Source organism: Pleurodeles waltl, chromosome 2_2 (assembly GCF_031143425.1).
Source record: "Pleurodeles waltl isolate 20211129_DDA chromosome 2_2, aPleWal1.hap1.20221129, whole genome shotgun sequence".
Lineage (NCBI taxonomy): Eukaryota > Metazoa > Chordata > Amphibia > Caudata > Salamandridae > Pleurodeles > Pleurodeles waltl.
Window position 1 is genome coordinate 497,806,996 of NC_090439.1, and position 13,110 is coordinate 497,820,105.

The 13,110-nt window shown below is 44.7% G+C and overlaps 1 protein-coding gene across 2 annotated transcripts in view; it reads left to right on the forward strand.

Annotated features, from left to right (window-relative positions):
- THOC1 (THO complex subunit 1) overlaps nucleotides 1-13,110 on the forward strand; it is a 467,835-nt gene that overhangs the window by 226,716 nt on the left and 228,009 nt on the right. For both annotated transcript variants that reach the window (XM_069219988.1, XM_069219989.1), the window contains exons 10-11: nucleotides 1,896-2,004; nucleotides 11,804-11,935. In XM_069219988.1, the coding sequence (XP_069076089.1) occupies nucleotides 1,896-2,004; nucleotides 11,804-11,935 (241 nt within the window). The remainder of the gene's footprint in view (nucleotides 1-1,895; nucleotides 2,005-11,803; nucleotides 11,936-13,110) is intronic.

Consider the following 13,110-nt stretch of genomic DNA (forward strand, 5'->3'; position numbering starts at 1 on the left):
TCTCCCTCTCCTTCCATATCTAGTAAACAGATTGAGTCAAAACAAACTCAAACTCATACTAATACCACCAACATGGGCAAGACAACCTTGGTATACGACACTACTAGACCTGTCAGTAGTACCTCATGTCAAACTACCCAACAGGCCAGATCTGTTAACACAACACAAACAACAGATCAGGCATCCAAACCCAGCATCGCTGAATCTAGCAATTTGGCTCCTGAAATCCTAGAATTTGGACACTTAAACCTCACACAAGAGTGTATGGAGGTCATAAAACAAGCTAGAAGACCATCCACTAGACACTGCTATGCAAGTAAATGGAAAAGATTTGTTTGTTACTGCCATAATAATCAAGTTCAACCATTGCATGCATCTCCAAAAGATGTAGTAGGATATTTACTACATTTACAAAAATCAAATCTAGCTTTCTCTTCCATAAAAATACATCTCGTTGCAATATCTGCTTACCTAAAGATTACTCATTCAACTTCCCTATTTAGAATACCTGTCATTAAAGCGTTTATGGAGGGCCTAAAGAGAATGATACCACCAAGGACACCACCTGTTCCTTCATGGAACCTTAACATTGTCTTAACAAGGCTCATGGGTCCACCTTTCGAACCCATGCATTCTTGTGAAATGCAATACTTAACGTGGAAAGTTGCATTTCTCATTGCCATTACATCTCTAAGAAGAGTAAGTGAAATACAGGCGTTTACCATACAAGAACCATTTATTCAAATACACAAAAATAAGGTCGTTCTAAGAACAAATCCAAAATTCTTACCAAAGGTTATCTCACCGTTCCACTTAAACCAAACAGTGGAATTACCAATGTTCTTCCCACAGCCAGATTCAATAGCTGAAAGAGCACTACATACATTAGACATCAAGAGAGCGCTAATGTACTACATTGACAGGACAAAAGAAATTAGGAAGACAAAACAACTATTTATTGCCTTCCAAAAACCTCATACAGGAAATCCAATTTCAAAACAAGGTATTGCCAGATGGATAGTAAGATGCATCCAAACCTGCTATCTTAAAGCAAAGAGAAAACTGCCTATTACACCAAAGGCACACTCAACCAGAAAGAAAGGTGCTACTATGGCCTTTCTAGGAAATATTCCAATGAACGAAATATGTAAGGCAGCAACATGGTCTATGCCTCATACATTTACTAAACACCATTGTGTAGATGTGTTATCTGCACAACAGGCCACAGTAGGTCAAGCCGTACTAAGAACTTTATTTCAAACTACTTCCACTCCTACAGGCTGAACCACCGCTTTTGGGGAGATAACTGCTTACTAGTCTATGCACAGCATGTGTATCTGCAGCTACACATGCCACCGAACGGAAAATGTCACTTACCCAGTGTACATCTGTTCGTGGCATTAGTCGCTGCAGATTCACATGCGCCCACCCTCCTCCCCGGGAGCCTGTAGCCGTTTAGAAGTAGATCTTGAACATTTGTACATTTGTAAATATATTACATTAAACCTTCATTTTGTACATACGTATTTATTCCATTGCATGGGCACTATTATTAGCATACACAACTCCTACCTCACCCTCTGCGGGGAAAAACAATCTAAGATGGAGTCGACGCCCATGCGCAATGGAACCAAAGTGGGAGGAGTCCCTCGGTCTCGTGACTCGAAAAGACTTCTTCGAAGAAAAACAACTTGTAACACTCCGAGCCCAACACCAGACGGCGGACTATGCACAGCATGTGAATCTGCAGCAACTAATGCCACGAACAGATGTACACTGGGTAAGTGACATTTTCCTTTCAACACATCGTAATGGGTGTGGCACCTTTAGTGAGCAAAATGTACGGATGTATGTAAATTTTGTTTGGTGTATGATTGATTTCCTTATCTCTTTAGCTCCATTCCGATAGATTACAACCTGTACAGAAAATTCTGGTCACTCCAAGATTTTTTCAGAAATCCTGTGCAGTGTTATGACAAAAACTCCTGGAAAGTGTTCCTTAAGGTAAGTGTGCATCACATAACAAAGTGGTATTTCGATTTGTTTCTAATTTAGTTTAAGAAAATGCATGTTTGATAGTTGTGTGCACCTTTGCTTCTGCAGGTAATCCAGTTAAGCCCTGCACTCCTTCTTCGTTTGCCTTCGGTTGACAGTGACTAGCCTCCGGTTTGGACAGAATTAGCAATTCCAATCCTGTAAAATTCTTGCCAATGGCTGTTTCATTTCCAACAGTGCATATTCCACAGGATGGAAATTCTGAAATGTCATTTGAGAAATATCCCCACTTACCTCATAGAAATTAAATACACTGCGCCAAGACACATTTCTCTATCCACCACTCCACAGTTGCCCACCACATCAGCCACTAATTCCCTGGAAACATCAAGTGGTCCGCATTCATTCTTCCACCTTTGCCTGCTGAATTACCCAGGTACGGAAGCTTGATGGCAGCAATATGGAAACCTGTTTTTCTCTTATAATATTTGTGCGGTCCTAAAATGGAAAGCACCACTGGAGTGCTGGTCTTTACTGAACTTTCAAAGTAGATGTTTCCCTGGATTATTCAGCCCAAACAGAAAAGCCAACTCCGGTGAGGGGTATTTTATGGCCAACACCAAATTGTCGTCTTCTTTAGTGTACTATGATCCATGATGAGAAAGTGATAATGAAACTACACAGTAAGAGAAAACTAACATGCTTTCATTTTGCAGTTGACTTTTAGTCTCCTTTTCATTCAAAGGCGCAGTGTGCATCATTTTTTAAATAACTCTTTGTGGGAAAGTAGGTTCTTTATAGCATGGTTACCCCCACTTTTTACCTGTTGTCAGTGTGTTTTGACTGTTCACTGGGATCCTGCTAACTAGAACCCCAGTGACTATGCTCTCTCCCTTTAAACTTGGTTGCTTGGACCACACACACACACACACACACACCCCACATTTGGCATACTGGTGGCCCCATGTAAGCCCCTAGTGTATGGTACCCATGGCATTAGGGTACTAGAGGTCCCCCGTGGGCTGCAGCATGTATTATGCCACCCATGGGGAGCCCATGCAAAGTGTATCCGTGGGCCTGCCATTGCAGCCTGCGTGAAAGGGTACATGCACCCTTTTCACTACAGGTCACTGCAAGTCACCCCTGTGGTAGGCCCTTCTAGCCCAGAGGGCAGGGTGCAAGTACCTGTGTGTGAGGGCACCCCTGCATGAGCAGAGGTGCTCCTACGAACTCCAGCTCCACTTTTTTGGACTTCGTGAGTGCGGGGACGCCATTTTACACATGTACTGGACATAGCTCACTACAAAATGGAAACTCCAAACCTAGGCATGTTTGGTATCAAACATGTCGGAATCATACCCCAATACTGTTGCCAGTATTTGAAGTATGATTCCATGCACTCCTTGGAGGACCCACAGCATTGCTCCTACTAGCCTCTGGGGGTTTTCAGGCAGCCCAAGCTGCTGCCACCCCTCAGACAGGTCTCGTCCCTCCTGCTGCTTGAACAGCTCAAGGCAGAACAAATGATTTCCTTTGGGGGTGTGTGGGAGTGTAACACCCCGTCCCTTTGGAAAAAGGTATTACGTGGCCTGGGAGGGGTAGCCTCCCCAAGCCACTGGTATGCTTTGAAGGGCACATTTGATGCCCTCTGTGCATAAACCAGTGTTCGATGGCATCTGTCGCTGTAGATACACATGGTATGCATGAGCTCGCCATCTGGTGTTGGGTCGGAGTGTTACAAGTTGTTTTTCTTCGAAGAAGTGTTTTCGAGTCACGGGACCGAGTGACTCCTCCTTCTGTGCTCATTGCGCATGGGCGTCGACTCCATCTTCGATTGTTTTCTTTCCGCCATCGGGTTCGGACGTGTTGCTGTCGCTCCGGGTTTCGGAACGGAAAGATAGCTGAAAACGGAAGATTTTCGACGGTATCGTTGCGATCCGGTTCGAGATAGACACATACGACGACGCGTTTAACATCGAAGCGCTTCGGTACCCTTCGGGGTAGATTTCGGCACCCCGTCGGGGCCTAGTCGGCCCGACCGCGTGGAGAACAACGCCGATGGAACGGACCCCGTTTCGATTCTGCCCCGAATGCCACAACAAATATCCTTATACGGACCTACACTCGGTCTGTAACCTGTGCCTGTCACCCGAGCACAGCGAAGAATCCTGTGAGGCCTGTCGGGCGTTCCGGTCCCGAAAAACTCTGCGCGACCGTCGAGCGAGAAGACTGCAGATGGCGTCCACGCCAAAGGAGCGTCGACAGTTCGAGACAGAAGAGGAACAGGAGGAATCCTTTTCCATCCAGGATTCAGACTCCGACGAGCTAGACTCTACAAAAACTGTGAGTAAGACGTCGAGATCAGAACTTAAAAAAGGAAAGAAGGCCCAGGGGACGCCACTGCCAACCGGCCATGGCTCCACCCAAATTCTCGGTGACCAACAATCGGCACCGAAAAAGGCCCATTCAGTGTCGAGATCGTCCGACTTCGGTCGAGACACCGGCACGCAGCCTCCTCGGGACCGAGAGAGTGCTAAACAGAAGCATCGACACCGAGAGTTCGGTGTCGACACGGATCGACGCCGAGACAGTGGCGCCGAAGACCATAGAGGCCAAGAATTTTCGGCACAGAAAAAGAGGAAGGTTACCTCGGAGCCGAAAAAACAATCAACAGGGTTTTCGGAGCCGAAAAAAGCGGCATCAGACCCTGTTTCAGGCTCCTATACTGAAGAGCATTCTATGTCTTCACAAATGAAGAAACATAGATTTGAACAAGAACTGCAATCCACTGACGTGGATCACACGCAAAAGCGTATCTTTATTCAGCAGGGGACTGGGAAGATCAGTACCCTTCCACCTGTCAAACGAAAGAGAACGCTTCAGTTTACTCCTCAGCAACAAACAGCACAAAAGGTAACACCTCCTCCCTCGCCTCCACCTGTAACTCCGGCTTCGCCAACTTACACCCCGTCACATTCGCCAGCTCACACCGCCATGAGCCACGATGACCAAGATCAGGATGCGTGGGACTTGTACGACGCACCAGTGTCTGATAACAGCCCAGACACCTACCCAACTAGGCCATCACCACCGGAAGACAGCACAGCCTACTCACAAGTGGTGGTTAGGGCAGCACTATTCCATAATGTGGAACTACACTCGGAACAAGTAGAGGATGATTTTTTATTTAACACCCTCTCTTCAACCCACAGCTCCTACCAAAGCCTGCCGATGCTCCCAGGCATGCTACGCCATGCAAAGGACATTTTCAAGGAGCCAGTTAAAAGTAGGGCAGTGACGCCTAGGGTGGACAAAAAGTATAAGGCGCCTCCTACGGACCCTGTATTCATCACCTCTCAGCTGCCACCAGATTCTGTGGTGGTAGGGGCTGCCAGAAAACGGGCAAATTCACACACTTCTGGGGATGCACCTCCCCCAGATAAAGAAAGCAGGAAGTTCGATGCAGCCGGGAAGAGGGTTGCTGTCCAAGCAGCAAACCAGTGGCGCATCGCAAATTCACAAGCGCTGCTAGCGCGATACGACAGAGCCCACTGGGATGAGATGCAGCATCTCATTGAACATCTCCCAAAAGATCTGCAAAAAAGAGCAAAACAGGTTGTTGAGGAGGGTCAAAACATTTCAAACAATCAAATACGCTCCTCCATGGATGCAGCAGACACGGCCGCAAGGACCATTAATACGTCGGTTACCATCCGTAGGCACGCATGGCTCAGAACGTCTGGATTCAAGCCAGAAATTCAGCAGGCAGTGCTTAACATGCCAGTAAACGAAAATCTTCTGTTCGGTCCGGAGGTCGACACAGCCATAGAAAAGCTCAAGAAGGACACTGACACTGCCAAGGCCATGGGCGCACTCTACTCCCCGCAGAGCAGAGGATCTTATAACACCTTCCGCAAAACACCTTTTAGAGGAGGGTTTCGGGGTCAGGCCACACAAGCTAGCACCTCACAGTCTGCACCGCCCACCTACCAGGGACAGTACAGGGGAGGTTTTCGGGGCCAGTATAGAGGGGGGCAATTCCCTAGGAATAGAGGAAGATTTCAAAGCCCCAAAACCACTACCAACAAGCAGTGACTCACACGTCACTCACCCCTCCCACACAACACCAGTGGGGGGGAGGATCCGTCAATATTACGAAGCATGGGACAAAATAACTACAGACACATGGGTCCTAGCAATTATCCAACATGGTTATTGCATAGAATTCCTGCAATTCCCTCCAGACATACCACCAAAATCACAAAATTTATCAAAATACCATTCACAGCTTCTAGAGATAGAAGTTCAAGCACTACTGCAAAAAAATGCAATAGAATTAGTACCAAGCACACAAATAAACACAGGAGTTTATTCACTGTACTTCTTGATACCAAAAAAGGACGAAACACTGAGACCAATTCTAGACCTCAGAGTAGTAAACACATTCATCAAATCAGACCACTTTCACATGGTCACACTACAAGAAGTGTTACCATTGCTCAAAAAACACAACTACATGACAACCCTAGACCTCAAAGACGCATATTTCCATATACCAATACATCAATCACACAGGAAATATCTAAGGTTTGTATTCAAAGGAATACATTACCAATTCAAAGTATTGCCATTTGGTTTAACAACCGCTCCAAGAGTATTCACAAAATGCCTAGCAGTAGTCGCTGCACACATCAGAAGGCAGCAAATACATGTGTTCCCGTATCTAGACGACTGGCTAATCAAAACCAGTTCGCTCACACAATGCTCAAACCACACAAATCAAGTCATACAAACCCTCTACAAACTAGGGTTCACCGTCAACTTTGCAAAATCAAACATTCTGCCAAGCAAAGTACAGCAATATCTAGGAGCCATAATAAACACGACAAAAGGAGTAGCAACGCCAACTCCACAAAGGATCCAAAATTTCAACAGAGTCATTCAACACATGTCTCCAAACCAAACAATACAAGCAAGAACAATACTACAGCTCCTAGGCATGATGTCGTCATGCATAGCCATTGTCCCAAACGCAAGACTGCACATGAGGCCCTTACAACAGTGCCTAGCCTCACAGTGGTCTCAAGCACAGGGTCACCTTCTAGATCTGGTGTTGCTAGACCGCCAAACTTACCTCTCGCTTCTATGGTGGAACAGTATAAATTTAAACATAGGGCGGCCTTTCCAAGACCCAGTGCCACAGTACGTAATAACAACAGATGCTTCCATGACAGGGTGGGGAGCACATCTCAATCAACACAACATAAGAGGACAATGGAACATGCATCAAACAAAACTGCATATAAATCATCTAGAATTATTAGCAGTTTTTCAAGCACTAAAAGCTTTCCAACCAATCATAACCCACAAATACATCCTTGTCAAAACAGACAACATGACAATGATGTATTATCTAAACAAACAAGGAGGAACACATTCAACGCAGTTAAGCTTGTTAGCTCAAAAAATATGGAAGTGGGCAATCCACCATCAAATTGGTCTAATAGCACAGTTTATTCCGGGGATCCAGAATCAGCTGGCAGACAATCTCTCTCGAGATCACCAGCAAGTCCACGAATGGGAAATCCACCCACAGATTCTGAACACCTACTTCACACTCTGGGGAATACCACAAATAGACTTATTTGCAACAAAAGAGAACGCAAAATGCCAAAGCTTCGCGTCCAGATACCCACACAAGCAATCCCAAGGCAATGCCCTATGGATGAACTGGTCAGGAATATTTGCTTACGCTTTTCCTCCTCTCCCTCTCCTTCCTTACCTAGTAAACAAATTGAGTCAAAACAAACTCAAACTCATTTTAATAGCACCAACGTGGGCAAGACAACCCTGGTACACAACACTGCTAGATCTGTCTGTAGTACCACACATCAAACTGCCCAACAAACCAGATCTGTTAACGCAACACAACCAACAGATCAGACACCCGGACCCAGCATCGCTGAATCTAGCAATCTGGCTCCTGAAATCCTAGAATTCGGACACTTACAACTTAGCCAAGAGTGTATGGAAGTCATAAAGCAGGCCAGAAGGCCATCCACTAGACACTGCTACGCAAGTAAGTGGAAAAGATTTGTTTGGTACTGCCATCATAATCAGATACAACCACTAGACGCAAATCCAAAACATATAGTAAATTACTTGCTCCATTTACAAAAAGCAAAGCTAGCCTTCTCTTCTATTAAAATACACCTTGCAGCAATATCTGCATACCTGCAAACTACCTATTCAACTTCCTTGTATAGGATACCAGTTATCAAAGCATTCATAGAAGGGCTTAAAAGAATTATACCACCAAGAACACCACCTGTTCCTTCATGGAACCTAAACGTGGTTCTAACAAGACTCATGGGCCCACCTTTCGAACCCATGCACTCTTGCGGAATACAATTCCTAACCTGGAAAGTTGCCTTTCTCATCGCCATTACATCTCTAAGAAGAGTAAGTGAAATTCAAGCGTTCACAACACAAGAGCCTTTTATACAAATACATAGAAATAAGGTCGTCCTACGACCTAATCCAAAATTTTTACCAAAAGTTATTTCACCATTCCATCTAAATCAAACGGTAGAACTACCAGTTTTTTTCCCACAGCCAGATTCTGTGGCTGAAAGAGCACTACATACATTAGATGTCAAAAGAGCATTAATGTACTACATTGACAGAACAAAAAACATCAGAAAAACTAAGCAGCTATTTATTGCATTCCAAAAACCTCATGCAGGTAACCCAATATCAAAACAAGGTATAGCCAGATGGATAGTTAAATGCATCCAAATCTGCTACCTTAAAGCAAAAAGACAACTGCCCATTACTCCCAGGGCACATTCAACAAGGAAAAAAGGTGCTTCAATGGCCTTTTTAGGAAACATCCCAATGCAGGAAATATGTAAGGCAGCCACTTGGTCTACGCCTCACACATTCACCAAACACTACTGTATAGATGTGCTATCCGCACAACAAGCTACAGTAGGTCAAGCGGTATTAAGAACTCTATTTCAGACAACTTCTACTCCTACAGGCTAAACCACCGCTTATGGGGAACTAACTGCTTACTAGTCTATGCATACCATGTGTATCTACAGCGACAGATGCCATCGAACTGAAAATGTCACTTACCCAGTGTACATCTGTTCGTGGCATCAGTCGCTGAGATTCACATGGACCCACCCACCTCCCCGGATGCCTGTAGCAGTTCAGAAGTTACCTTCAATTTTGTACATTTGTATATATATTATTTAATCCTTTAATAGGTACATACTTACATTTTTCATTGCGCGGGCACTATTACTATAGTACAATTCCTACCTCACCCTCTGCGGGGAAAACAATCGAAGATGGAGTCGACGCCCATGCGCAATGAGCACAGAAGGAGGAGTCACTCGGTCCCGTGACTCGAAAACACTTCTTCGAAGAAAAACAACTTGTAACACTCCGACCCAACACCAGATGGCGAGCTCATGCATACCATGTGAATCTCAGCGACTGATGCCACGAACAGATGTACACTGGGTAAGTGACATTTTCATTACACCGGTTCAAGGACCCCCAGTCCCTGCTCTGGACCAAAACTGGATAATGGAAAGGGAAGTGACCACTCCCCTGTCCATCACCACCCCAGGGGTGGTACCCAGAGCTTGCTCATCAGAGGGTCCCTGAATTCTGCCATCTTGAATACAAGGTGGGCAGGGGCCTCTGGAAGCATCTGAGTGGCCGAGTCAGGCAGGTGATGTCAGAGTCCCCTTTTGATAGGTGGTCATCTGGCTAGTTGACCAATCCCCCTTTCAGGGCTATTTAGTGTATCCCTCTTGGGTGGGTCCTCAGATTTGGCTTGCAAGATTCCAGCAGGACTCCTCTGCAACCTCTACTTCTAGCCACTGGAACCGCAACTGGACCCTCCAGGAACCTACAATCTGCATCCATGACGAAGATTTTGCTTGCAACATTGTTTCTACGGCTTCTTCCAACTTCTACAACTTTTCCCCAGCTGTGCATCTTCTGAGGGCTGCAAGTATTCAGTCTGCGCGAGAAGGAAGAAGAAATCTCCCTTGGAGTGAAGGAGTCACTCCCCTGTATCCGTAGGCACCAACTACAATGACGACCAGCTGCGTGGATCTCCTTTCATCCTGAGCTGCACGGATCCTGCTTCACGTGTGGTGGTCCGGAGTAGTCCTCTTGGTCCTCTCTGCCAGCTGTCCAACTTTGGTGGAGGTAAGCCTTTGCCTTCCCACAAAGGACAGTACCCCCGTGCACTACGTCTCTTGCAGCTACCAACGCTTGTTGGCATCTCCTCCAAGGGATCTTCAGGCTCTGTGTAGCCCCAGCCACCAGCACTCCTTCCTGCGACAGCCCTCTGCATGCTTCCCCTGCTGCGAGAGATCCTTCAGTTATGCTGCCTGGGCTCCTCTGCGACTCCTGGTTCCTCGTCCTGTGGGTCTCGTGTGTGTGCTGCCTCTTCTACTTTGAACTCTCTGCCTTGCTGGGGATCCCTCTAGGACTCCCCCGTGGGTTGAGTCCTCCTGGACCTTGCTGGTCCCTTGCAGCTTCACTTTTGCTTCACTGCCACTTCTGCCTTTGCCAAGGTTTGTTGGTGACTTTTCCACACCACTGGCAGACTGCAATCAGCCATATGGTGTGGGGCGTCGATTGCATCCTCCAGGAACTGTTCACCTGCTCAAGGGCTGCATTCCTGACCGTCTTCGTCCTACTGCTGACCAACCCCTGCAACCACTACTGGGTGGGTAGTAGCTTGTGCTCCCCTGGACCCTTTTTGACTTCTGGACTTGGTCCCCTTCTTCCACAGGTCTTCCTCTTCCAGAATCCACCACTGGTTTCTTGCAGTCTTGTCTGGGTGTTGCATTTTCTTCTTTTCCTTCCTTTTTGGTGGTTTGTGGGAAATCCAGTAATTTACTCCTTACTTTCTGGTCGCTAAGGGGCATTGTGGTACTTACCTTTTGGGGTTTCCTAGTACTCCCAGTTCCCCTCTACACATTCCCCTTACCTTGGTGTGGGTCCAATGTTTGCATTCCATTTTTTAATGTATGGTTTGGGCTCCCCCTCTGGTCACTATTATCTATTGCTATTTGTAGTGTTTTCTATTACTATTTATGCCTATTTCTGATTACTAGTGTACATATCTAGTGTGTTACTTACCTCCTATTGGAGGGTTGCCTCTCTAGTACTTTTTGGTAATTGTGTCACTAAAATAAAGTACATTTATTTTTGTAACACGGAGTGTTTTCTTTCAGGTGTGTAAGTGCTGTGTGACTACAGTGGTATTGCATGAGCTTTTTGCATGTCTCCTATACAAGCCTTGACTGCTCATCCACAGCTACCTCTAGACAGCCTGGCTTCTAGACACTGCCTACACTACACTAATAGGTGATACCTGGACCTGGTGTAAGGTGTAAGTACCTTGGGTACCCACCACACACCAGGCCAGCTTCCTACACTCTTTATTGGTATTTTTGTCATTTAAAAACAAGTAACACTAATGCTGTAACTGCATTAGCAGGACATTTTATAAAAGGCATTTAGCCGCAGGGCACATTGCATGAATAACAATGCAATGAAAAAGACCAGTATATTAATGCATATTACAAGAATGTTGTGATCATAGATTGAGCCATCCAGTATATATCAAGGGAGATTCACCTGTAGCTGCATGAGTCCATCCATACCTGTTTTTCTTTGGGCTCACCATCTAGACCATTATATATAGGAATCAGGCAGTGTGCACCTTGATATTTATTCCATTTGAGTAAAACGTGTCTATGTTTCTTTTTAGTATTCAGAGGAGGTATTGGCAGTTTTCAAAAGCTACAAGTTGGATGATACACAGGCCTCCAGAAAGAAGTTGGAAGAGCTAAGAGCAGGAGGGGACCATGTCTACTTTGCAAAATTCCTGACAAGTGAAAAGGTAGTGCTTCAGTACCTACGGAAGGAAGGTCTATCTCACTCCGGTTCTGTTGTGAAAGCATTGTTATACCACTTGATTAGTAATGTTTAGTACTTGAGAGGCATGCTCTACGCCTAAATTGTTAAATTAAAAGTATGAATAAAAAGTAGCTGTGACAGATTTCTATTGCAGAGTTCTGGAACAGGTTGCAGTTTTCAACTTTCAAGATACAGGTCGTCCTCAAAATTGTGGTGTTATGGAGTCCTAATGCAGGCCTTAGTTTGAATATAATGTGAATGGATGCTTTTTTTTTTTTTTTTTAAACACGTTATTTATTTATTTTGCTATGCATAAAATAATAAGGCCTTATGGGCCATACAGTAATTACTAATATTAAGAGGAAAAACAGGAAAGATCTTCCAAATACTGTTTGTGTCAGTAGCGGACAAAAAATGTGAACTCTTAAACACCCTTATACATTAGGCCATGGTTCTCCATCAAGTAGTTTGTGATCCACTGGTTGCTCTCCAGCTAACGTTAAATCTCTTGTGTGCAGCCAGCCCAATAAATAAGAAGCTTGTGCCTTATTAAATTAACATATGCATACCAAAATTGAAAAAGTATGTACCCAAGTCAAAAATGTGTATATTTTGAGAATGCATAACCTTATGTTTGGAGAAAAATTGTTGAATTTCCAAGATGTATTTAAAGTTGATAGATAAATTATAATTCATGTTGCATTGGACAGACTTATTACTAATATTCTTTCCTTAGTGCCAGCCACATTGCAGCTATAGCTGTTATGTACTACACATACAATTACAAATTGACAGACTTTCTTATGCTAGTACTGGCAACTCTGCCTGATGCACTAAGACCACTGCTGGTAAACTTGCACACAGTGGCCAATAAATTAATCTTTTCTATTTGGTCACGATTACAACACTAATATTATTGGTAGCTTGGGACGATATTCATTGAATATATATAGCTTTTATTACAGAAATGATCGGAGATCCCTGCATTAGTTGAAGGCTGAGGTAGAAACTAGTGCTGCTAATTGTGCTCTACAATCATTGACAACCTTTCTTCTTTGCAATCAGTATTAAACTTTCTAATAATTGAGGTTAAAAGCTTCTGATAGTAGAAGGAAGGTATGAATAATGAACCTCTGCCCACTGTTGATTCACAGCTGA